Source organism: Gracilinanus agilis, chromosome 1 (genome assembly GCF_016433145.1).
Source record: "Gracilinanus agilis isolate LMUSP501 chromosome 1, AgileGrace, whole genome shotgun sequence".
Taxonomy (NCBI): domain Eukaryota; kingdom Metazoa; phylum Chordata; class Mammalia; order Didelphimorphia; family Didelphidae; genus Gracilinanus; species Gracilinanus agilis.
The window spans coordinates 432,827,924-432,853,449 of NC_058130.1; the positions used below are offsets into that span (position 1 = coordinate 432,827,924).

Below are 25,526 nucleotides of genomic sequence, written 5' to 3' on the forward strand. Positions count from 1 at the left end.
TTTTGCCTGATTACCAAGTCTTCCTGCAATAATTCTGGAATGCAATTTTACTTTGGAGGATTTGGCTAATTCCCTCTAGACCACACACTAGTAATTAAATCTAAAACATAAATCAATTAAGATTTCACAGAATCAACTAGTTAGTTGACTTTTGGAAGTAAATCTCAGACAAACTTCAGGCCAAAGCTCTAGGTACTTAATTTAATCAGCAGGGCTTTTGCTTTATTTGAAATGACCCATTACAAGTCAGATCCTTTTCTTGAGCCTGGATTAGTCATGCTCTTGGTGACTCCATAAATCTGAGTCCGTATTCTGTCACATGTGTGTGTGTGTGGACTTCCTGAATCATGTGTACTCACCAGCAATTAGATGGGTATTTGGCCCCATTCCCATCTCTGAGTAAGAAGTAAAAGAAAACTTTTCAAAGATGAATCTATTTTTCTTAATGAGAAGATTAACATTTAAACAGTGTAAAAAAGAATAAAGTAAATGAACTCTAAGGCTTCTGAAAATCTAAAAGCAATCTTTGTGCCATGACCAGATAGTTTGGACAAAGTTTTTTGGTTTTGTTTTTTTTAGTGTAAGCCCTAAGCCCATCATCCTGTTGACATATCATGTCCTTAAAATATTTTCTATTAATAGACACAAACCTCATCCCAATTAGTCATGTCTGTACCCGTGGCCTATAGTTTTAGGAAAATTTAGCTCAATAATTTAAATGTAGTAGAGCACATCATAGTTTCATCCTCAAGTAATTTCTTACATGTGATTATTTTATTTTCAGCTACTTAATGATCAATGGAAACAAGCAAAACTAAAATGTAATGCTTTTAATCTAGAGGAATACTTGGGCTTTCTACTTGTTCCCTTCTGCAGTGCCTCCTAGGGACATGGATATGACCTTGGTTCTTGATGCCATGCTGTTTAGCTTCCAGCAAATCTTGCTGATATGGAAACATTTTGATTAAAGATAATTTATATATATATATATACATATATATATATATATTCCCCCAAATGATCCTTCTATGTGTAGACAGACTCACTACAAGGACAGCTATTAAAGGATGAATTAGGCAGCCACTTATCTTTTAAGAAATCATAAAGGAATTGTGATTTGCTATGGTAGAGAGGGACACAGACTAATTCAATCACATGTTATTGAAATATTGTATTGAAAACCAACTATAGAACCTAAAATTAAATGTTGATAATTTCTATGAGAATCTGTGAAGCATACAATTGTCCTTCATAGAAAGAAAAAATGCACACATATATGTGCACGTGTACACACACAACATATATATATATATATAAATGATTTATGACTTTTCAAAGGTCACCTTTTATTATAAGTTTGCCAGATGCTTTTATCCAGGAGAGGGAGAGATGATGTTGGTACGTAGATCTCTAAAACTTTGGTGGATGCAGCACATTTGTAATAAAAAGTAAAACTGTTCATGGTGGAATTAAAGGAACTGAATGTGCTACTAAACTAGTTAGCTGTCCTTGTGTGCCCATTTTGTGTTTCTATTTCTATATAAAGAGGAGGTCAAACTCTATGATATCTAAGGTTCCTTCCAGTTCAACTATTTTCTTATTTAATAACAAGATTAGGATAACTATGTCAGATTTAACTTATGAGTTATTTTCCCATTGAATTTGAAAACTGAATGCAAACGTATAAACATAAATATTTCATTCCTATAATATGATTTCACTTTTCAGGGGCTTTTAGAATAGCAAATGCCAGGAGATGTTTTAATAGATTTCTAAAGAACTAAATAAAATTATACTAGTGTGTGTGTCTTCTGCTAATATAATTAAATTTTGATAGCTAATTCTTAAAATACCATTAGGGAAAATGATTTTCCTTTACCTTGATGATGGTATGGAAAAGCAGGATGATATAGTGAGTCATCCATGGAGTTAGAGAGACATTGGTTTAATGCCTACCCCTGACAGTCATACAGACTACATGACTCTGGGCATGTCACTTAATATCTCAGCATTCCTGGAAACTTTTTATAAGACTCCAAGTTGCAGAAAAGGTGTTGACCTATCTTAGAAGATGAAGTTTACTCACTATGTAATTCCCCATCCACTAAAATAATAGACTCGAGTTCTTTCCACTAATTGAAGTTATTCTAATACTATTTTAAGTATAGCAAATGATAAAAATAGCATTTATTAATGATCAAGGGCAGTGATGGGCAAACTACTGCCTGTGGGCCAGATGTGGCCCCCTGAAATGTTCTATCCCATGTGACATTATTCCTAATCTGACGAATGCAATAAGTAGGATACAATACAATGAGATATTGAAAGAGTTGCCTTAAAAACAGACTGACAGATGAACATTTCCTTTCCTTTGGCCCCCTCTTTTAAAAGTTTGTCCATCACTTATCTAGGGAAAAAATCTACAAACTCAGAGACCTAGATTTTGCTTACACAAAACATTTTCCCAATCTCCCATCCATGATATAGGTATATCATTAATCCCATTATAACTCAGAGATAATAAGGATAGATGAGATAGTACATAAATCATTCCATCCATTAATAAGCAATTAGTAAATGCATGCTATATGCTGTCTTATATTACAAGATACAAAAATGAAAATGGAATATAACCTACCCTCTATAGAGTTTACATTATATTTTGGGAAACAACAGGTATTTTATATAGATAAATACAAATATATATATATATATATACATATCTATATCTATATCTATATATACACACATATATAGAACTAATTCTTTGAGTGCTCTAAAAGAAATAAGCCATAGGATTTCAGAAATTTCTCTAATCACCATATTAAGAAGACATCTCTCTCGTTTCATGGGTTTTTTTTTTCTGATTATAGTACTTCTTATGATAGTATTTCTCTATTTTATCTGTGTTCTGAGATTGACATTTCCTTGAGAGTCTTCTTTATCTTTGTCTCCCTCACCACTCCCTGCACACACACACACACACACACACACACACACACACACACTGCTGACTTGCTTAGCATAGTGCTTCGGACAGAGTTGTCACTCAATGGATATTAATTGAATGAGTGAATGAGGAAAATCCTGTGTGTGTTCAAACCTTAAATTCTAGAAGGAGTCTTAGAGGTGATCTAGTCCAACCTCCTCATTTTCCAGATGAAGTAACTACATCAACTCTGGTGATGTCTTTGCTGTCTTGATTCCTTGCCATCTTAAATAAGTGCTCAGAATTTCTTGGCCAGTATAAGGACTGCATGTTCCACTCTCTCCCTCCCCCCAATGTTCTGGATTTATACCTTATAAAACTCACTCACTAAGTAGGTGATAATCTGTTTATATTTGTTTGTTTTTGTTAGAGGGGAGGGAATGAAGGAACTCAGCAGTGGCTTTGACTATATTGAATCTACATTTTTATTTGTGATTCTGGTCAGGAATTGGCCTAGACCTAGAATATTGCTGGCGGAAATTTTTATACAGTTCAGTAAAGGACTAATGGAAGCTGTAAACTATTGTCCAGGTGGCACCAGTCCTCCAATCATCACTGTGAAGAAACTTCCAAGTAGGCAGGCTGTGTTTTGACAGCCGCAACATCCACTTCCACAGGCATATCCTTTGATTGTTCCTGGCAATGAGTATCCTCTCTCTTTGGAGCATGAAGCTCTGGTTCAGAAGAGGTATCTGGGGTAAGGGCTTCTCACAGTAGACAGCTGGTTGCAATTACTCGAGTTCACCTTTCCCCACAATATAGAGTCAGGACTAAATTGCTCTGTGGAAGGGGTGAAATGCATTATTGATAATTTCAGAAAATGTGGATGGTATATATAGAGGTGCAGTTAGAAGAAATGTAATTATTAGGCCTCAAGAGGAGAATAGTTTCCACTACCCTATGCAAAGTATCTTTATTCTATTTGATGAGAATAAAAGCAAAACAATGTGTGTATCCTCTGCTAACTCCCTCTGGTCAACACATATGGTCCCATTCCCTCTCTGTGTTTTAGCACTGCTCAAGCCATATGCCTTGCCGATCAGCCTAAGCCTGTGAATGAATACAAGTATCCTGAAAAGCTGCCTGGAGAGTTGTATGATGCCAACACACAATGCAAGTGGCAATTCGGAGAGAAGGCCAAGCTTTGCATGTTGGACTTCAAAAAGGCAAGAGATTGTGTTGGAATGCTTGATTCAATGCAATTTATATTAGAGTGGATTTTTTAAAAATTTAATTTACAAAAACTCTTTACTCCATGCAATTGATCTGTACTTCAAATGAATTAATCTCAAAGTCATTTACTTACTGCATTCCTTGCACCAGTCCCTCTGCTAGGTACTAAGGAAATATATTTAAAAAACAATCTCTACCCTCAAGGACATTACATTCTACTGTATAGAAATAACATGTATATAAACAGAGGTAATGTGATATAGTGGCTAGACTTCTTGATCTGACATCAAGAAGTCCTGCATTTGAACAAATTCCTCTTCAGATGTGTGTGACGATAGACAACCATTTGAGCTGGTCCTTTAAGTCCAATTCTAGCATTTTGTCCTCTACACCATGCTGTCATTCTAGTATTATTGGATTAAATAATACCTTCAACATGCTTTGCAAAATTTAAAGCACTATTATAAAGTAAACACATACAAAAAAAGTACAATCTAAATGCAAATAAATAGGAAGAAGGAAGATAAAATGAGACAAGCAATTTTTAAGTGTCTACTATGTGTCAGGCACTGAGCAAAGTGGTTTCCAAAACCATTCTAATTTGATAATGAGGAGCGAAAAGGAGCATTAAAACTGAAGGAATTAGGAACAGCCTAATGGCCCATCATGGTGGATCTTGAGCCTTGGATGGAGATAAAAGTTGAAAAAAGGAAGACCTAAAATATACAATATACTATAGAGCAAAGTGGAGACATTTTGATAAGGAATGGGTCTTTGTGAACACTCATGGAAAAAAGTATTTGAGTCTAAGAAGCTGAAACAGCCTTCATCTCAGGATATTTCTTTTTACCCTACAGAGTAGTATTCATTCTTCATCAAAAAATCTGGGTCAGGTCACAAAATGGTTTCTATTAATTTGAATGAAGATAGCAAAGGTTCATAATCCTAAATGCATAGATTCCTGGAAGAGGAGAAAGGAAAGGCAGTACAGAAAGGTACTTTTTAATAAACAAACCTTTTAAATAAACAAGTACAATGAATCCTGAACAGCTAACAGAGAACAATAAATTCAAAGACTAACAGAGACACAAAGAGCTAAATAGGAAAATGGGCAGATGTGCCCACCGGCAGTCACACAGTTAGGGGCACATGTTAATAATGATGATTAGTGCTGTACTGTTATCAAGCTGCTTAAAAAAACACATAACTAATATAAAGCATCTTAATGAGATCGAATTTTATTTTTTAATAAATAATTAGTTTACATAGGGAATAAGGATGAGGCTATGAATTAACTGATAACAGGAATCTCTCTGATGAGAAAACTCCCTGTGGCAATATGATGAGTTACCTTCTTTACCACTTATAGACTTGGAAAGTTGCTAAAGCAAAAAAGGTGTTAAGTGGCTTACCCAGGTTTATATGATGAGTGTCAGCGGGGATTTGAATCCAAATCTTCTTAGTCCTAATCAGCTCTCTATCCACTATTCCATAGTGTTTGTCTATAAATGTAAGTATATGTGTGTGAATATGTATATATATATATATATATATATATAATGGAATAATATATATATATATATATATAGTGTATACTGTATATTACTACTCTTGGCCCTTTCCCCAAGAGGATCTACTCCTGCCTAAAGTTTGTGGAAAATAAAATTTGTGGTAAATTTATTTCCAAGTCAGAAATTTGACCCTGAAAATTCCATCTACTAAAATAATGCTATATGCATCTTAATACTTTGATAAATTTAATTTGAAGTGTCTATTCTGGTACAAGTCATAGGGAATATAATGACAAAAATAAAAATAGTCACTGCCTTCAGAGTATCTTCAACTGAAGATACCAATATTAGTTAACATTCATCTTTATTAAAACCCACCTTCAGGAGAAAACAGTCATCTTTGAAATATGGGGCAAAAGAGGTAAAGAATTAGGAGCAAAAATGCCAACAATCCTCTAAATACATTACTAAGGGAATACAATTTGCCCTATTTTCTTCCATAATAAAAATTTTGGCCACAGTATTTTTTTTACTCTAGAACAGTGATGTGCAAACTTTTTAAAGAGGGGGCCAAAGGAAAGGAAATGCTCATCTGTCAGTCTGTTTCTAAGGCAACTCTTTCGAAGTTTCATTGTATTGTATCCTACTCATTGTATTCATCAGATTAGGAATAATGTTGCCAGGCAGGATAGAACATTTCAGGGGGCTGCATCTGGCCCTCAGGTTGTAGTTTGCCCATCACTGCTCTAAAATGTTTATCTACTACCTTGATTTGTCAGCCATTGGTGGTCTGACCCTGAAAAATAGAATGTAAAGTACCAGTGTTTTGTTCTGTTTTGTTTTTAACATTTGATGCCCTTGGTGACATAAGCACAGTTGTTATACACTAGAGTAGTAATGGTGAACCTTTTAGAGTTGGAGTGCCAGGTCCTGCCCCAACCCCACCCCTCAGACCCAGTGCTGTGTGCCTCCCACCACCTCAAGACTATGTGATGTTCCCCTCCTCCTCCATGTGCTGGGTGCACCCTGCCCCCTTTATCCCACACAGGGGAGGGAGAAAACACCCACAATGGGCTGCTGGGCAGAAGGGTACATGATGTAAAAAACGGCCTCAGGCACACGGAGAAAGGGAAGGGAGCAACTTCTCTGAGTCCCTCTGCCTTTCTAGTAATGAACTCGGCAGGGGAAGGGGGGAGGGTGGTCTTATGCCCACAGGAAGTGCTCTGCATGCCATTTTTGGCACCCATGCCATAGATTCACCATCACTGCACTATGATATCCCTAGAAACCTTTACCTTCTGGCTTTATTGCTTCTGACTCATGATTTCTCGTGTCTGTTATCCTGAATGTTTGCAGGAAAAGGCCATGTTATAGTAATTAAAATTAAAGCTATATGATACGTGGGAAAATTTTTTGGGAAACTGAACCCAAGTCAATTTTCATTTCCATTCTCAAAATCAATAGCTAGCTGTCATTCATTTCCACAAGCTTTTTTTTTTTAATTTTTAGAAAGTTGAATAGTTGGCTTCAACTTCGTAGTGGCCCAGGATAGAAGAGAAAGTTCAAAAGAGGGAAGTGGGCTTATCAATAGGATTTGGTGAAAAGACAGGGGAAAGAAAGGTATGCATTTTTTTTCCTTTGTCCACTGAGGACAGGGCAGGATCAAGTCAAATTGGAACAGATGAAAGGTTGGCATGAGCAAATATTTTCCATTTCTTTAGGTTTTAAGAAAGATAGATGGATATTTCTAATAGTGGCATGGAAATCTTCTGGAATTTTTTTGTCAGTGGAAAGACAATAATAACTCTGGACATTGTTTGCTTAGTGGTTTTTTCCCCTCTTTTTTAAAGAGGAGGTTGGGTTATTGATCTCTTGAAGTCTCTAATAGTTTTATAGTTTTTGTTATAGTAATATGGGATATCCCTTAGTCAATTCCCTAGGATAAAAGAATTGAGAATCCCAGGTAAATAGAACATTGTATGGTATGGGAATTAAGGTAGTTAGCTCACCTGCTAGGAATCATAATATAGTTCTTATCTTTTGGAGCTAAACCTCCTATGTCACATTTATCAGTGGAAAATAAATGCATTCATCTTCATGAAGTGAACAAATACTTTATTTTTTTCCTTTCTGTTAGAATAAAGGCTCTGATGTTAACAAAAAGGCTTCACATGGGAGCAATTAGATATCCCAGTGGATAGAAAACCAGGCCTGAAGATGGGAGATTCTAGATTCAAATCTGACCTCAGACACTTCCTAGTTGTGTTGATTCTGAGCAAGTCACTTAATCCCCTTGCTTAGTCTTTCCTGCTCTTCTGCCTTGGAACTGATACACAGTATTAATTCTGACAGAATTTAAGGGTTTTAAAAAAAAGAGACATCATAGCTGTATTTGATAGAGATAAGAGTGCCAGAGCTCCAATCCCACCTAAGACTTAAAAGATCTGATATATTTTGGGTGTATAAATCCAGAAATTCAGTTAACTTCTCAGTGTCCCCAGGAAGCTCTCTTAAGACTAACCTGTGAAGAAATTGCTGGTCTGCAGATATAAATGTCTCCCCACTAGTTCTATCAAACTAAATCATATACCTGTGCATAATGCCTTAGTAAACCACATATTTAAATTATCCATATTGCTTTTATTTATTTTGTTAAATATTTCTGAATTGCATTTTAATCTGATTCTGGCCATGCAATGCCAGACAATGTTGTACACTGTAAGTGTGTAATGTGTATGACACCTCTAGCCTATAACAATAAAATGATAGTTTCAATTAAAAAAACTTTAGTATGCTTTATTTAGCCAGTTATCATTTCTTGAATATTCATAGATGTTGATACATGGTTTTAGAATATTTTTAAAGAGCAAAGTCTGCGTCAAATGTGTTCATATCTAGATATAAGAAGCAGCTAGGTGCTACCATAGTGCCTAGAGTGCCTCACCTGAATTCAGAAAGTCCTGAGATCAAATGTAACCTCAGATATTTACTAGCCTCCTTTAGCCTCAGTTTGTCAATGTTCCCATATCAGTAAAACTGAGATAACAGCACCTACATTTCAAGCTTGTTATGAGGATCAAATGACATAATTTTTAAAGTATTTAGCTACTCAATACTGTTGTTGATGTTATTCGTATTATGATATCAGTTCATATATACTATATTTAGTCTTCCTATTAGTCAGTAATTAGAGCAGCTAGGTGGCACAATGGATAGAGTGCAAGCCTGTAGTTAGGAAGACTCACCTTCCTGAGTTCATCGACACTTACTAGTTGTGTAACTCAGGGCAAGTCACTTGACTATGTTTGCTTTAATTTTCTCATCTAAAAATGAGCTGGAGATGCTCTAGTTTCTGTGCCAAGAATAATCCAAATGGAGTCACAAATAATTGGACATGACTGAACAACAAAAATTAGTCAAAATGCTACCTTAGTTTTTTTCCTACATTTTCTCTTGAAAAGATGTCCATCATTCATCACTTTAGATCTCCTCAAGTGCTTTGGGATATACCAGTTAATATCTGGATTCTCTTATTGCTCCCCAATGATTCATAACTTATCTTCAAAGACAGAATTCTTCCTTCACTCTCTTCTATATAGCCAACCTCCTGTATCATCAACATGTGCCATCTGTGTCCTAAACTTACCTATAAAGGGAGCATTCGAATGTATTTCTGCCCAGATATTACTTCTAGCAAAACATTTTGGCATTTTCTATCACTAGAGTATGAGTCCCACACATTCAAACCCCATCAAGAGAGCTCTGTTTATCCCTCTGTGCTATATCAGGCTGTAGTCATCTCTGGTGGGAAACTGAGCCCTCTTGTCTGCTCATTACAGAATCAGGAGAGACCAGGCTGCTGTGTTCATTCCAGCAGGTCTAGGGCCAAATTCCTTGTGGCTTTAATTCATCAATGTCAATTTGGCTAAGAATTTTGTATTCCAACACAAAGTGTTAGTTAAAATAAGGAGGGGCTCACTGAGAGGCAGAAAACTTGACATTGGTAAGAGCAAGATCACTAACAGTAATACTCTTACCATTGTGACTGTTGTTAACAGAGGGAGAAGATGGTATTTTTGGCACCACATAAAACATAGCAGTGAGCAGTGAGATAGCTTCTTTTCAGTATAATACTGCTCAGATATCCTTCTGGAGTCTCTTAATATAATGAAGCTTGCTTTCCCATTGATTTGAACCATAGATGGTTACCAATAGTTTCAAGTATTATCAGGACTGGGTGCCAATGTTAAGACATCAAAAGTTTGTCATTAATTCTCTCAAGTTCATAAAAACTAGTTTAAAGATGGAGTACACAAAGGTAGTGATTACATGAGGAACTTATTCAGAAACACAAACCTCCAAACCTTAACCTCCTTAAATCTATTAATTAAAGACTCAAATAGTCATAATGGAAAGAAAATAAAAGATACTGCTTTTTATGAAATTGCTCAATAGTGTGATTTTGGTAATTATATAATAGAAAAGGAAGTTTTGGCATTCGAGATAAATAACAGTACCTGAAAACACACTGCACTGAAAAGAAAAATATTTGAATATAAAATATTTGACTGTAGCTATTCTGAAGAACCCAATGTCACCTTCTATGCCATGACAAGGTACAAAAGGAAAAGGAGTCTATTGAGGAATGTTTAACATATCATCAAAATTGTGGAAGAATTTTAGGAAAATTAACAATAATATGCTTCATGTTATTTCCTTTGACTATAAAATTAACTTAGTGAATCAGACTCTATCTCTCCCAGTTTACATGGGAAAAATGAATTTTTGTAGGTATACATTAATAGTTGATATCACAAAGCTAGAAAGTAACAGAGTTGCTGGTAATCGGATTGTTTTCCTTCTGACCTTTCATTTTCCCCTGTAGGATATATGTAAAGCTCTGTGGTGCCATCGAATTGGAAGAAAATGTGAAACAAAATTTATGCCAGCTGCTGAAGGGACTATTTGTGGTCATGATATGGTAAGAGTAATTGCCAAATAGTATTGAATCATAATACGAATGCTTATTCCACTGTCCATCCTTTACAAAAAAATGGTATATGGATGACATTTTCTCTCCCTTTTCCCTCTAAATATACTGCCAGCCTCTCTGTCAACCCCCACCTTCACTCCTACCACAAATCCAGGTGTAGGATGTAAATCTACTCAATCTTGTATTGAGGCCATCACTGGATCATGAGTTCAGAACCGCAAGGGATCTTAAAAGCCATTCAGTTCAAACCCAAACTTAAGCATAGGTACTTAAGTCCTCTTTTGAGTCCAAGTCCAACATTCTAACCACTGTCCCATAAGGGATCTTGCTATCAACCTATTCTACTTGCTATCACCTATTCTACTTCTGTGTTCATGAATTCTCAAGTTCCTTTATCTTAACACAACATTCCATCTCTCCCTCTACCTTCTAGCTCTTAACACTATTCTTTGAATGGTGACCTTGATTCTTTTCCGAGTCATCACCCTTGCACTATTTTCCCTTCCTTTCCCCCTCCTTCCCTATTTCAAACCTTTGTTGAGTAAATTCAAGGTTTTATGATCCTCTATGTCATAGATTTTTGAATCATACTTTGCTAAACCTTAATTTTGGATTTCTTACATCATCTACCACCTTCTATCCTATTCCTATATTGTGAACAGAGGTCATGTTGATGGGTCTGCTACCTATTCATATTACATCATTTCAACTGGGCTTTCACTAAAGTGGGCGAATAGTGTTTCTTTCCTGATCAATTCACTCTCTCATTCGTCACAGCAGATACTTCAAATCTTTTCATCCTTCCTCAAATTCATGATATCCCTTCCACTATTTTCTCAAAGAAACATTTTTGCAATATATTTTACTAAAAAAAATGGGCGCCATCTGTTATATTCTCCATCCTCTTCCCTATAATACATCCCCCCCACTATCTCCGCCTGTTTACTGATTGACTCTCAAAATACAACTTCATATTGACCATTTCAAGATAATAGAGCTTGTAACCAATGAAAAAGAGTATGTTCCTTCTGAATATTGATCAGGCAGTCAATGATAACTCTACTTTGCACCTTTAAAATGGAAAAGAAAATATTAAGGCATTTACTTTGACATGAAAGAGTAATGGTATTAAAAATAGTGCTCTTCCTCCTTGAAGCACAATAGTTCATCCTGGACACATGAAGCCAAACCTACACATAGATATATAGGAAGCATAAATGTAAATAAGTTATGAGAAAACACTAGAGAACTAGATCATGAAGTGAATTTTTATATGATATATATGCATATATATATATACTAAGCAATCATATTAGGGAACGTTACTCTTGCTATTCATTCCTAAAACTGAATTCTGACAACAATGCAAGAACACATTCTTCCCCCTTACTTGCCTCATTTTTTCTTTGATCTGTAAAAACATTATCATTTTAAAATGTGAGACCATCCATGAAGACTACCCAACCCAAAACACTGAACTAAAAGCTAGTTGCTCCTTGTTGAGTTTCTTTGGTTACATTTTTTAGTGATGTTAGCTTCAAATATGAAGAATAACAATTTAATCCATTAGGTTCAAGCTCCCAAACATGTAACTCTCATATCCTGTGCATATTTCAAGGTGACTGCAGACAGATAAGAACATCAAAGCTGATACATGTTGTTAGGTTTCATGATTACAATAGTGATTGACAGGCAGAAAAGAAGAGAAACACTATTGTCCAAGAATAATATTCTTTAGTGTAAATCAAATGTCATCCCTTTTATATTTGTTGACTCCTTTAACTTAACAGGTTAAAAAGGACTCTATGTAATATTACAATTCTTCCTTGGGAAGTGTGTAGCCACTCAATGATTTAATCCATTATGAAGACAGCAAATTGAATGTATGTCAACTGTGGTTTCTTTAAAATAGCAACTCTATATGACTGATACTTAGAAAATTCTAATTGGAAAGGGGAAATGAGTAACTTGTCTTTGTTTTTAGCTGGAGAGGATTTCTTGCCCCTAGTAGATGGCCAGGTTTTATTTTTCATAGTGGGATTTTATTGAAATGTGGGTATTTCTTGGGTGACTTATGGTCTTTACCTTTGAACTCATGAACCATTATGAATCTTTGGCATATAATTGTAGTACTTTGCTTTTTTTTGTTGTTTTTCCATCTTTAGGTAACTTTATTGCTCCAACCATCTGCCTACATTTAAAGTATAATTATAATAGGGGTCAGAAAGGTAACACAGATGCTCAGTTGAAATTATGTTGACCTGTAGGGCACGGAGTAAGACTGATTTCTTAATATTATAGAGATTTAATTTCTCAGAGAATGCAGATTCTAAAATATATCACAAACATTTCATTACACATTGAAATTTTTATACTTCCTGCTTCATCTGTACACTTGGAATCATTTGGTCTGGATTTATATTTAAACAATTGTAAACAAAATATTGTGGATTTCAAGAAGTAAATAAGGTAAACTTGAAGGAGTTGGGCAAGGATCATTTAATTCATCAGTGTGCAATATCATATAAATAAGTGTTGAAGATTGATTAAAATTTTAATGCATTTCTTTAGTACTGACTATTATAATAACTTTTATCTTTGTGTTCATTCATTGAAGAAATATTTGTAAAGTGCCTACTATATGCATAAAATGATGGTAGGTTCTATGAGTAAATTCCTTGGGCACTTTTGTTGATATTGAAATAAAATTATTTGATGCTTCAAATGATCTCTTTAAGTCTCATAAAGACTAAAAAGGTGTCAAAAGTCCTACTCTGTTTATCAGGCATGAAGGTAACTACAATTCCTTAAAGATTGTGTCAGTGAAGTATAAGCTCCAGAAATATCTACCAAGCCAAAAAGACTTTTTTTAATCTTATTGTCAGAGTCTGTTGCCTACTACAGAGAAGCTTACCACCTATGAGTTACGTATTAAAAGATCAATTTTTTGGCCAGGACAACCTATAAAATGGTAATAAAAGAGTTAAACAGCAATGGCTATTGAAGAAATATGTCAGTATCTCAATAAGCAGTTTTGACAATATGTCCTAAAAAGTAGAAGTAGAAGAATTCATTGTGGGCTGAAGGAGTGAACAAAGATCTTACAGAGGAGCAACAATATGAGTTGGGCCTCAAAAGATGGGTAGATTTTTTTAAGTATAAAATTAAAAAAATAAGTGGGCATTTCTAAGATGAGAAAAGCCATATAGGGAGGAATACAGTAAATGAAAGATGGAAAGTTTTGATTATTGACTTCAAGATGATTGGTCTGATTGAAGAAAGGGAAAAATAGAGATGAGTGAGAGCAGGTTAAGTCATGAAAGAAAGGCTAAGGAATTTTGCTTTATCTTATAATTAATAAAGAACCCTTAACAGCTTCTAAAAATGGAATAAGATAATAAATGTCACTCTTTAGGGACATTTACTTAGAAGCAGTGATCAGAATGAATTTAAGTTGGAATGAGATGATGTCATCACACACAGGTGTGAAATGGTGAAGGCTTAAAATTTGGACTAGAATGAGGATGGAAGAAACATTAAAAAGAAAGATTAGAAAGGAAAAATAGGACTAATGAAGAAGCCTAAAGAAATACTGGGAGAAGATGAAAATGATCCTAATATTTTGAACCTGACTGGTCAGGAAAATGGAGGCACCTTTGAAAGAAATGGATAGTTAAGACAAGAAGATGAGAGACAAAGAAGGACATTCTGTAAAAGAAGTAGAGCAGCCCAGGAGACACAGCTGGAACTCAGAGAAGCTGTTAGAGGCAGTGAAACAGAAGAGTTCATAGAGGAAAGAGCTTAGGCCATGTTAAATATCTCAAAGGAGAAAAATGTAGAAAGCAAGGAGAAAAATTTATCATTGCTGATACGGGAGAGGCAGAAGCTGGTGTATTTCTCAACCCCATGGTCTCTAAACTCTCGTGAGAAAGGTCAAATGGGTGTCCAAAATAAGTTTGAGGATTAATGTAGTAAGTAATTGGCAATGGAGTGTGGGGTGGAGGCACACCAGATGAGGATGAGTAGAGAGATAGAACAGAAGGGAGAGGAAACTGGGAGTCAGAAGAAGAAACAGAAGTATGTAGTGTCTTGGAATCCAAGGAAATTTTGCATTTTCAGTAGGAAGACATCACAGGGAATGTGGTCCAAAATCAAAGTTCTCCTGTGTTCCACAATTTCCACCAAATTTTAGATGAATCATTTTGGTCATTTTCATTGCTATTTATTTCTGGATTTTGGAAAGAGGTGAAAGAAAGAGATTTTGATGACAATATTAACATGCTTTAAAATTAGTTTTAGTTCTGTTTTCTTCAAACAATTAGACAAATGTTTTGGATAATATTTTTGTAGAATTAATTTGTATTCTTTTTAAATGCGAATCAGGGGAAGCTCCTACCTTAGGGATGGCAGACTCCATGCCTAACTAACAGTCAAGTTATGACAGATGTAAGGTAAAACTGTAGAGCTGCCCCCACTTCCCTTTTTGGCACTTTGCCAAAACTCAAACAAACTGATAAGTTCCTTTAAGATTCCCCAGCAGAGTCAAAGGAATGAGAGTCACCAGTGAACTGAATTTTAAATTCCCACTATCAGTGACAAATAAAAGAAATAAAAATTAAACACATCTTACTGAGACTTGAGATTGCCATTCGGTTCTCTTGAGAAAATAGCACTGATAATATCTTAAATGGTGTTTGGGGACAAATGAAATTCTATCTGAATTGTTTTATCTTCAGGAAAAGCTGTGTGACCTTGGACATGCCAAGAGCTAATAACTTAGAGGCACAGAGACCAGGTGTTTTAAAATGAAAGCATAAAGGCACTGGCCTATAATTACAAGGTGCTGAACCATATGGTTAGAGTTTTCCACTTGAGATTGGGCTTTTACCTAAAGTGAGATATAAAAAAGGCCTTGTAATTCCCTGACCTAAATTTACAATAGAGGTTACAGTTCACTGTACTGAAAGTTGAGAAGGCAGGTGTTATTGGCGTGTGTGTGTGTGTGTGTGTGTGTGTGTGTGCACATGAGCGTGTGTGTCTATTTAACCCCTACACAAGAATAAATGCATTCAGTCAAAGCTATATAAGTGCTAACCTGTCTGAAAACAATTTTCTAATATGTATTTCACACCTATTTTTATGTAATGTTGGACCAGAATTTGTAGAAAAAATTTTCAAAAGCTAGCTTAAAAAAAATTACCAGGATAAACATCTAACAATTTTGTAGTGCTGAGTATGTCAGGTATTATGCTAAGTGCTTTACAAATATATAATTATATGCTTTACAAATATTATATAATTATAGCCTCACAACAACCATTGGAGGTAAGTATCACTATCTCCATTTTGTATATGAAGAAACTAAGGCAGAGAGAGTTTAAATGAATTGCCCAGGATCATACAACCAGTAAGTGTCTGAGGTCAAATTTGAACTCAGGATTTCTGACACCAGACTTGGCAATCTAAACACTGCACTACCTACTATTATTTAGGAGTTCTCTGCTATAAGTTCTTTGAGACCAGAGGTTTGTATATTACATTTTTTTATTGTATTGGTTGTACTAACTTCTACAATAACTAGGTTGATGATAAAAGTTATTTTAGTAGTTGTTTATAATGAATAATGCAAGAGAAAATATCATACTAAAGTCTTTAATTTTACAGTGGTGCCGTGGTGGTCAATGTGTGAAATATGGTGATGAGGGTCCCAAACCAACCCATGGACATTGGTCAGATTGGTCTAGTTGGTCTCCTTGTTCTAGGACATGTGGAGGAGGAATATCTCACAGAGATCGCCACTGTACTAATCCAAGGTACATAATCATTTTTATTCTTCCTTCAAATTTTAAAGTATTTCTTCTTTTGATGTTTAAATATTTAAATAATTTAGTCTTGCCTCTGAGGCATGGATGACATCTATCCAGAACAATTAAAATAACTTTCTAATGTGTATTTCCTTCATTAGAACAGTTATATTTGACTAAAAATGTACTTCTGAAACATTAAATGCATATTTGGCCAAAAACTGTCTCATTAAATCAGAATAAATATCTATGAAAATTAGAAATTATGGATTAAAATAGATAACTCCTAAATAGAATCTCATATATTCCATAAAATTGGATGACATCAGGAAATGGAGTCTTTCTATCTTCTTTTTTGCATTAAAGATTAAACAATTAAGACAATGAAGGACTGGAAAAAAATCTACGAAAACATAAAACTTTACCAATATGTTGATTTACCAACTCAGGCTTGAGTGAAAAGGTTCACAAATGGACAATTTATTTAATCTTATAAAAGTTGTTGGTATCTTAACCTGCTAGTTGGTCAAAAAAAATCCAAAGTTTACATCTGAACAATATTCAGTCCTGTGAGATTGATATAAATATTTCACAAGTCAGTTACATAGTCAGATAAAAATTAAATATATATTTGTCTAGTCATAGCAGTATATAAAACCAGAATACCATCAAAAGATCATAAATGGTTGACTAATTTTCTCCAGTTATGAAGGCATATTAATTCTAGTGCTATGTTTAAAATTTTAGTCAAATATATTGATGTGCATGTCTTTTAGAAATTTAGAATCTGCTTCATTTGTTAAAAAAAATTGGGCAGAATGAGGGATCATTTCTACCAAATATTTTCTCCCAACCTTTAAAAGGTTTATAGCAACCTGACCATAACAAGATTAAACAGAAATTAAAATTAGGATTATTTCATAAGTACCATATGTGAATCCATCTTCTCAAAATGTTAGGTGTCTTCCAATAAAGACTTGTTGAAAATGGGATTGGTTATATTCCTGTCTAGAGAGATATAGAGGCACACAAAAATAAAATGAAAAATTAACAAATTTATTCTTATCAATGCTATTCAATCAAAAGTGGACATTCTAATAGTTTTATTTGCCTCTGAAGCATTTCATTTTATTTGACATCATAAGGTAAGGCAATTCAATGGGCTGATGGGGAAGGAACATCAATGTATGTAGATCTATGAAGATATCAATTTTGTGTGCAGGGGAAACAGAGAGGGAATGTATTTATTACTCTTATCTCTGTTCTAAGGAATAGCTTCATTATTTATCATCCCTCTCTAGGACTAAAATATAGAGGACAGCCCTTAGGAAAATTATCAATTATATGTAATATTTGTACTACTATATCGTGATAATTACAAACTGATTTACCACTTATCCTTTTCTCTGGGTTTGCAAACAGAATAATTCTAAATCCTACAAGTAAAGAAAGAGAGATAGTGTTTCTATATGATTTTAAACCAGAATTATTCTCATTATTTAAGACCTCCAATCATTACCTTTTTTTCTGTTCCTTGCATTAAAATTGAAACCATCCCATCTATATAAATGATATCATGGCATAATAGATAAAGGACTGGCTTTGGAACCAGAAGGACCTGGGTTCAAGGTTTTTACTTCTGACATAGACTACATTTATACTCATGAGCAAATCATTTAATCTATTAGTGTCTCAGTTAATTATGTAATTGGTAATTAGCAGACAAGTAGACAAATAGGTATAGGGACAGAGAGTTCCAGCATTTGATAGTTCTTCTGAACAAAAATTACAGTCCTTGCTTGTTCTCATCCCTCCCAACCTATATACCCACATAAAATAGTTATTGTTTATAAAATAATTTTATTTCGCTTTTAAAATTTGAAGATGAGCCATTTCATCAGCTCTAACGCTCCAGGGAATCTAGTTAATGAAGTATATTTGTGCGTGTGGAAAAATGTATAAATCTATATTCATCGTATTAGAACCTTATAAAAAGGACTGTTAAACATGTGTTTCAGACCATCACATGGAGGAAAATTTTGTGAGGGTTCCACTCGGACACTGAAACTTTGTAACAGTCAGAGCTGTCCCCAGAATAGCATTGACTTTAGGACCATCCAGTGTGCTGAGTACAACAGCAAGCAATTTCGAGGATGGTACTACAAGTGGAAGCCTTACACTCAAGTAGAAGGTAAATTTCAAAGCAAACATGCATATTAATTATAGTTTTTGCCAGCATCCTTTTCTGTTTGAAGATTACATGATTTATGGCTTTGCTATTGAGAATGTCTTTGAAAAAAAACCTTTGTTTTCCAGCTAGTGTCAATGACAAGATTACGGTTCAGTCTCAGTATGGGCCACTTAAATTTTTGTCTCTTCCAGAGCCACACACAATATTCCTAGCTTTATCTTGCAATAAAAGACATAAGTGAAAAAGTGTATGTGGATAAGGGCAAGCTCTTCACAGCTAGTGGAAAAATAAGTCCTGGAGCTTTCCATATTGATAATGGAAGTACCATCTTTTGTCTGAAGAACAGAAGAAATTGTTATAATTATTCTTATCAACGTGGTCAACAGCTTATTAGACAGAATAGAAGAATGAAATGTAAATATCTATATACAGATATTTTCTCTAGTCTAATAATGTAGTGTTTGGAGTTTCTCAATCTGAGGATATGTCAAGTTGCCCATTTTTAGAGTGTACAAGAATTGGCCATCAAGAGCAGATAGGAAAGATTGTTCCTTATTGTTCCTTATGCCATTATTATGGCATAGCAAAACAAAATTAGTAGAAGACATGCAAAAATTTCGCTGGGGAAGAAAGTCTAAAGTATCTGTATTCCTTGCATGGCCTAAAATCTGCTGAATAACAAAATATTTTTGTAACAAGGACTTAGATATCAAGCAATATCTAGCAGACATTTAATAAATGTTTGCTTAATCGGATAGAATTCAATTGATGCTACAAAGCCCTTTCCAGGGGATTATTATTTCTAGTAATTAATTTTTTTCATCAGCATGATTTTTGAATTTTTGAGTAAGAACAATGGAAGGGAAACTGAGACAAAGGAGTTCTAGGTATCATTTTTGTCTTCAACCAAACCAAAACTTTGCTGTAACTAGAGAGGTGAAAGAAAAATGTTTGGCATGGAGTAGGATGAGGTAGGAAAATTGGATTTTAGCCTGAGCTTGGCAGTTAACTGCTTGTGTGATCTTGGGCAGGTCACTTAACCTTTCTAGGAGGGACTAAAATTCTTCATCTGACAAGTGAAAGGATTAAGTCAGATGAACTCTGACACCCTATCCAGCTCAAAAAGTGCTATAATTCTATGCTAAACTTCTTTTAAAAATCCTTTCCCCAGAGCAATAGATTCTATATTTAATATTAAAACAATTTCTAGTATATCTGTATATGAATACTGAAATTCTTCAGACAGCATTAAAAGTGGTGGCCAAATGTTTTCTATCTTTACTGAGGAGAGAACAAGGGGAAATAGATTTATATTAGAACTGATTTTGGCTGTGAAAGTTGTTAAAATATTGGAAGAGATTACCCTAAGAAGGTTGTGGACTCTCTTTTTAAGGCTTTAAAAATATGCTAGCACTCATGTTCTCCACATGCCAGCATTTTTTTTCCCCGAAAAATCCAAGTCTGTATAAAGCACTACACTCTGGAGATTTCATCTACATATTTTTCCCTTTATCAGTATAAAAGTACCCTCCATTTAATTGAATGCAAAATTATGAAGCAGCTCAGTGGTTATTTGTATTGTATTTCAGTATGCATTTTAAAGTACCTGATTATTCCTATTATTTGGTAAAGATTCTTACAAAGGTAGAGAAGTAAACACTAGAGTGTAAAAAAGAATATCAACAGATTTTGGTTAAACTAATGAAGTTTTAAGGAAGAAGAAAATGTGGTGATTTGGTAACTTAGAGATCCTTTTTTATAAAAAAAAAATTACCATTCTTGGGCTGTTTCCTAGAAATAAATGGACATTATCTCAATTTAAAAAATTATCTCCACCCCAAATTTCAGCGAAATGATTATAGATAAAGTAAAGTATCCTCTTTGTGTTTCTCTCTTCTTTTTTTTAAGATCAGGACTTATGCAAACTCTACTGTATTGCAGAAGGATTTGATTTCTTCTTTTCTCTATCAAATAAAGTCAAAGATGGAACACCATGCTCAGAGGACACTCGTAATGTGTGTATAGATGGGATATGCGAGGTAATAATGATGAAAAGGTATTATATTATAGACTTAATTTAGCTACTTAATTAAGATGCCATTTCAAATAATATAAATGCAAGCAATAGCACTGAATTGTTAATTTTTAAGTGTACAGTTTTAAACTTAGGGGAGAAAGGCCAGGAGTGCTGGGTTACACTCCCAGGTCTGTCATCAACTTTAATTGTGCCCTGGGGCGATTGCACAGAAAATTTCAGTCTTTATTTTGTTGTTAGAAAATCGAGAGAGTTGGGAGCAAATAATCTATTAAATGCTTCCAGGTCAAAATTCCTTTATTTATAGATGTTTTCTGTCTTTTCTTTTCAAATTGATTCATCGAAAATATTGTTCCTTTTAGATCTTTTATTGAATTGTTTCATGAAATTTACCTTGGCCTTGGCTATATGTTCAAATTCAGAGAGATAGAATGAACAAAAGTCAAGACTTTTGAAAAAGAATTTTTCAGAAAATAACATGGGAAGGGGGCAGCTCGGTGCCTCTGTGGATTGAGAACCAGGCCTAGCGACAGGAGGTCCTGGGTTCAAATTTGACCTCTCACACTTTCTAGTTGTGTGACCCTGGGCAAGTCACTTAACCCCCATTGCCTAGTCCTCACCACTCTTCTGCCTTAGAACCAATACATAGTATTGATTCTAAGATGGAAGGTGAGGGTTTAAAAAATATTTTTTAAAGAAAATAACACAGCAATTTTTTCATCACTTTGCTGAGAATCATCTTATTGTAGAATCAAATATTTCTCTGTACATATTCTACAATTAGATAAGAAAGTATCATATGTAAAATAAATTCCAATTAATCTTATAGATGACATTCTCTGGGCATTATTTTCTTCTAGATCCCTGTAACAATGCATAATGATAATAATGAATGATAATAATAATAATAATAATAATAATAATTTGGGGCTTGAAGTGATGGTATATGGCAAATAATATAGAGGTCTATTTATGGAGGTCTAATTTAAGATAGGTCTAATTTTTTTTGGTTTTGAATATTACTTGCTGTGGGCATAAGAACTGTTGCTGTCCTGTGCTTCAAATTGCTTCAATAAATACTTTTTTGATCATTTGATTAAGCAGTATAATTTTATTAATGCTTTGTGCAAAAAATAAAGGGAAGGAATGATTGTCATGATTTTTATAAAGTTCCTTGAGGACAAGAACTGTTTTCTTTTTTGGTTTTGTTCCTGTGGTACTTAACACACTCCCTGTGTTCAACAAATACTTGTTGAGTTAAATTGAATGGAATTGAATATTTTGCTTCTGTTCCATGAGGCAGTGTCATGTAGGGCAACTAGAATGCTGAACTGGGTTTCAGGATAACCTGACTTCACATCTTGCTTTCAATATTTACTAGCTGTGTGACTGTAGGAAAACTTTCTACCTCTTCTAAGTCTCAGTTTCCTTGCTGATGAAATAGGGATAACAGTATACGTAGTACCTACTTTTGTGTTTTAAATGAGGACAAAATAAAATAATGTGCCAAGTAGTTTGTTGTAACATTAAAGCATCCTACAAATATCAGTTCTTATTCTTCTGAATTTTACGAATACATGATCTCATGTCCTCCAGACAGTTGGCTGTGACCATGTCCTTGGTTCTAGTGCCACAGAAGATTCTTGTGGAGTGTGCAAAGGAAATAATTCGAGTTGCAGACTTTACAAGGGTCATTATGCCAAACACCACTACACAAACCGTGAGTATTTTACAGCATTCCCTGGATTTTCTGGGAGTTTTAAGCTAGAACTTCTTTGGGGGATGGACTTAAAATGAATAGTGAAAGCAGCAGGGGGTTCCAGGTTTCAACAAAATCTTTTTTTTTTCATTTCCTCCTTTGGATAATGGTTCTCAAGTTTTTGTTTTGATTAAAAAACGAGTGGTTGCTAGGCTATTTGAGTAAAAGTAGTTCGTAGGAATAGTCAAAATTACAACAGCTCTGCTCCAATTTTAAAAAGTGATTCATAGTTCTAAAGTAAATGATTGCCAAAACAGATATTCATACCGATTCTAATGCGGATAGGGCTTCTATCCTTGGGTCTCAGCTACAAAGAACAGAAGTACTACAGTATTTGTCCTAGCAGTTTTATACCAAAAAACTACATGTTCCTGTTTCCTTTCATCTAGAGTACTATCAGATTGTCACCATTCCTGCTGGTGCCCGGAGTATTCACATATATGAAATGAATGTATCTACCTCCTATATTGCTGTGCGTAATGCCCTCAAAAGATACTACCTGAATGGTTACTGGACAGTGGACTGGCCTGGCCGATACAAGTTTTCTGGGACTGCCTTTGACTACAGACGGTCATATAATCAACCAGAGTCTTTAATGTCTCCTGGACCAACCAATGAAACGTTAGTAGTAGAGGTAATGTCTTGTCTCATGATTTGGGTGCATAGTGCTGGAGATGACTTCAGACAGTACTAAGGAATACATATAGTTATTGGCTTTGTTAATAAGTTTGCCTCTTCTTATTCATCTCTAAGTACTCCCTCCCCCCCTCCCTCCCGAATGAAAGGTGGATGGAAACAGTGCACTTCACGGTTAAATTACTTTCTATTTTAGACTGACATGGCATCCAGTGATGAATATTTGACACTTAAGACATTTGCTGTGCATATTTCACAGAAAAAAATCTATCAGGCTGTTGTTCTGAAGTGTATTCTAAAACACAGCAGCACTGTGTTCCTCTGTTGAACTAGTTAAAACAAAATTTGATATGGCACCAAACCTGTGTGTGGTCAAAGAGTTTTACAATTCACAGAAATCATTGTAAGTGGAACTGACACCAAAAAAAAGAAAAAGTCTAAATCCAATTAAAATGATGTGTGGTTCTGTATTGGCAGTTTTTTGTCATGTATTATCATGTTTCAGGCAAATTCAATTTTCTTTCCAATTTTGCCTTCCTCTGGAGTGGCAAGATTTGGAGGAGAGAGGGCAGCAGCTACTCTCTATTTCCCTACTTCTTTCTTTCCTTTCCTTTTATTCTGTCTGGAATAAAGAAGACATTCTAATTATATAGAACTTCCTTTGCCACAGCAAGTGATCTCTGCAATCTCTCTATTTTTTTTCTAATTAGACTTTTTTTTCTTATGACCACTAATAGAATTTTATCTGATTTTACATTCTTTTTTAGAAAAAAAAATTATTCCTGCTGACTTCTCTCAGAAATACTCAGTAACATTTCTTTCTACTATATAAAATCTCAGGTGAAGAAACCACATGACTCTCCACGCAATATAATATTTTCCCTGGGAATTTAAATAAGATTTTGAAATAGATTTGAAGTGTTTTCAGCACAGTACAATCAGACAACATTAAGAAAAGACAATACATGACTCCTGGAAATGAGGAAGTATGTAATCTAACCCAATAATGATGAGAAGGAATGAATAATGATAAAGTTATAGGCCTTTTGATTATTCAAAAATATCTAAAAATCTGACAAAATTTAATGTCATTTTTAAGAAGCAAAAATAGAAATTTATGAAAAGTGTTACCCTTCCTGAATCCATAAATTTTCATTTTTTGTACATTCCAATTTATTATAATAGAATGGCATAGTCATTCTGCAATATATCAGCAATATGTAGAAAAAGAAATTTTCTAATTCCTTATCAAACAAAGAAACATAAGTTCTGAAAGATTCTACCAATTTGGAAAGGCTGTGAGTACAAACCAATGGATAGATTATCTTTCTGAAGAATAGTACAAGCTAGGAATGGAATGGCTCAATACTAGAAGGTTGAACTACGTAGTGATTAAGGATTATTTTGGCCATGGTTATTCAATGGGATGGACTGTAAAATCAGCTATTAAGCACTTTTGTGTTCCAAAAACTGTGTTAAACACTAAGGTTGTAAATAAAAAGGCAAAAAAGTCTCTAGACACAAGGAGCTCACTTTCTAGTTAGGGGAGACAACACATATAGGAGGGATCAGTTCTATGGCTGATCTAAAGACCCAGTGGTCCTTAGGGTGCAGCAGAAAGGCAAACAGCAAAATACAGTAGTTAGAGTGCAATAGTTAGAGTGCAATAATAGGTCATTTGGCTAATGCCCAGGAGTCTAAAGATCATAGGAGGGCAACATGTAATTGTCTAATTGCATAGCAAGAGTAGATATAATTATATCTATTTCCTCTATACAACCCAGATCATCTAAATAATTCTTATCAAGCATTATCATAGTCTCTGAGACAAATGTAAGAAATCAGGTTTATCCCTATAGAATCAGCTTTCAAACTGTTGCTGGTATAGTGGTAGGAAAGCTAGAAAGACTGCTAAGAATCACATAGTTGTTAGACAATGATTTAATTTTTAGCATTTTTAATTATAACCTTTGTCTAGTGACCTGTGAGTTGACATATTATTAAAGTAACTTGACCACATTCATATTGACCTTTTTACTATAAAAGAAGATTAGAAATAACAATAATCAAATAAATGTTTAAACAAATGTTATCCAGGAAGAAAAAAGTATGTACACAGTCACTTCTAAGTTTAATATGCATTATTAACAGTTTCATTATTCTAGACAATAATTAAAAGAATAAATTGCTTTAGATACTTCCTAGCTGTGTGATCCTGGGCAAGTCATGTAACCCCCATTGCCTAGCCCTTACCATTCTTCTGCCTTGGAACTAATACATAATATTGATTCTAATACAGAAGGTAAAGAGAAGGAAAGGAAAGAAAGAAAGAAAGAAAGAAAGAAAGAAAGAAAGAAAGAAAGAAAGAAAGAAAGAAAGAAAGAAAGAAAGAAAGAAAGAAAGAAAGAAAGAAAGAAAGAAAGAAAGAAAGAAAG

The 25,526-nt window shown here is 34.5% G+C and overlaps 1 protein-coding gene across 1 annotated transcript in view; it reads left to right on the forward strand.

Moving 5' to 3' along the window:
- Nucleotides 1-25,526, forward strand: part of ADAMTS16 (ADAM metallopeptidase with thrombospondin type 1 motif 16) — a 242,995-nt gene that overhangs the window by 100,285 nt on the left and 117,184 nt on the right. The window contains exons 10-16 of the mRNA XM_044657869.1: nucleotides 4,002-4,155; nucleotides 10,559-10,654; nucleotides 16,331-16,479; nucleotides 18,489-18,661; nucleotides 20,570-20,700; nucleotides 22,293-22,416; nucleotides 22,845-23,089. Coding sequence (XP_044513804.1) covers nucleotides 4,002-4,155; nucleotides 10,559-10,654; nucleotides 16,331-16,479; nucleotides 18,489-18,661; nucleotides 20,570-20,700; nucleotides 22,293-22,416; nucleotides 22,845-23,089 — 1,072 coding nt within the window. The remainder of the gene's footprint in view (nucleotides 1-4,001; nucleotides 4,156-10,558; nucleotides 10,655-16,330; nucleotides 16,480-18,488; nucleotides 18,662-20,569; nucleotides 20,701-22,292; nucleotides 22,417-22,844; nucleotides 23,090-25,526) is intronic.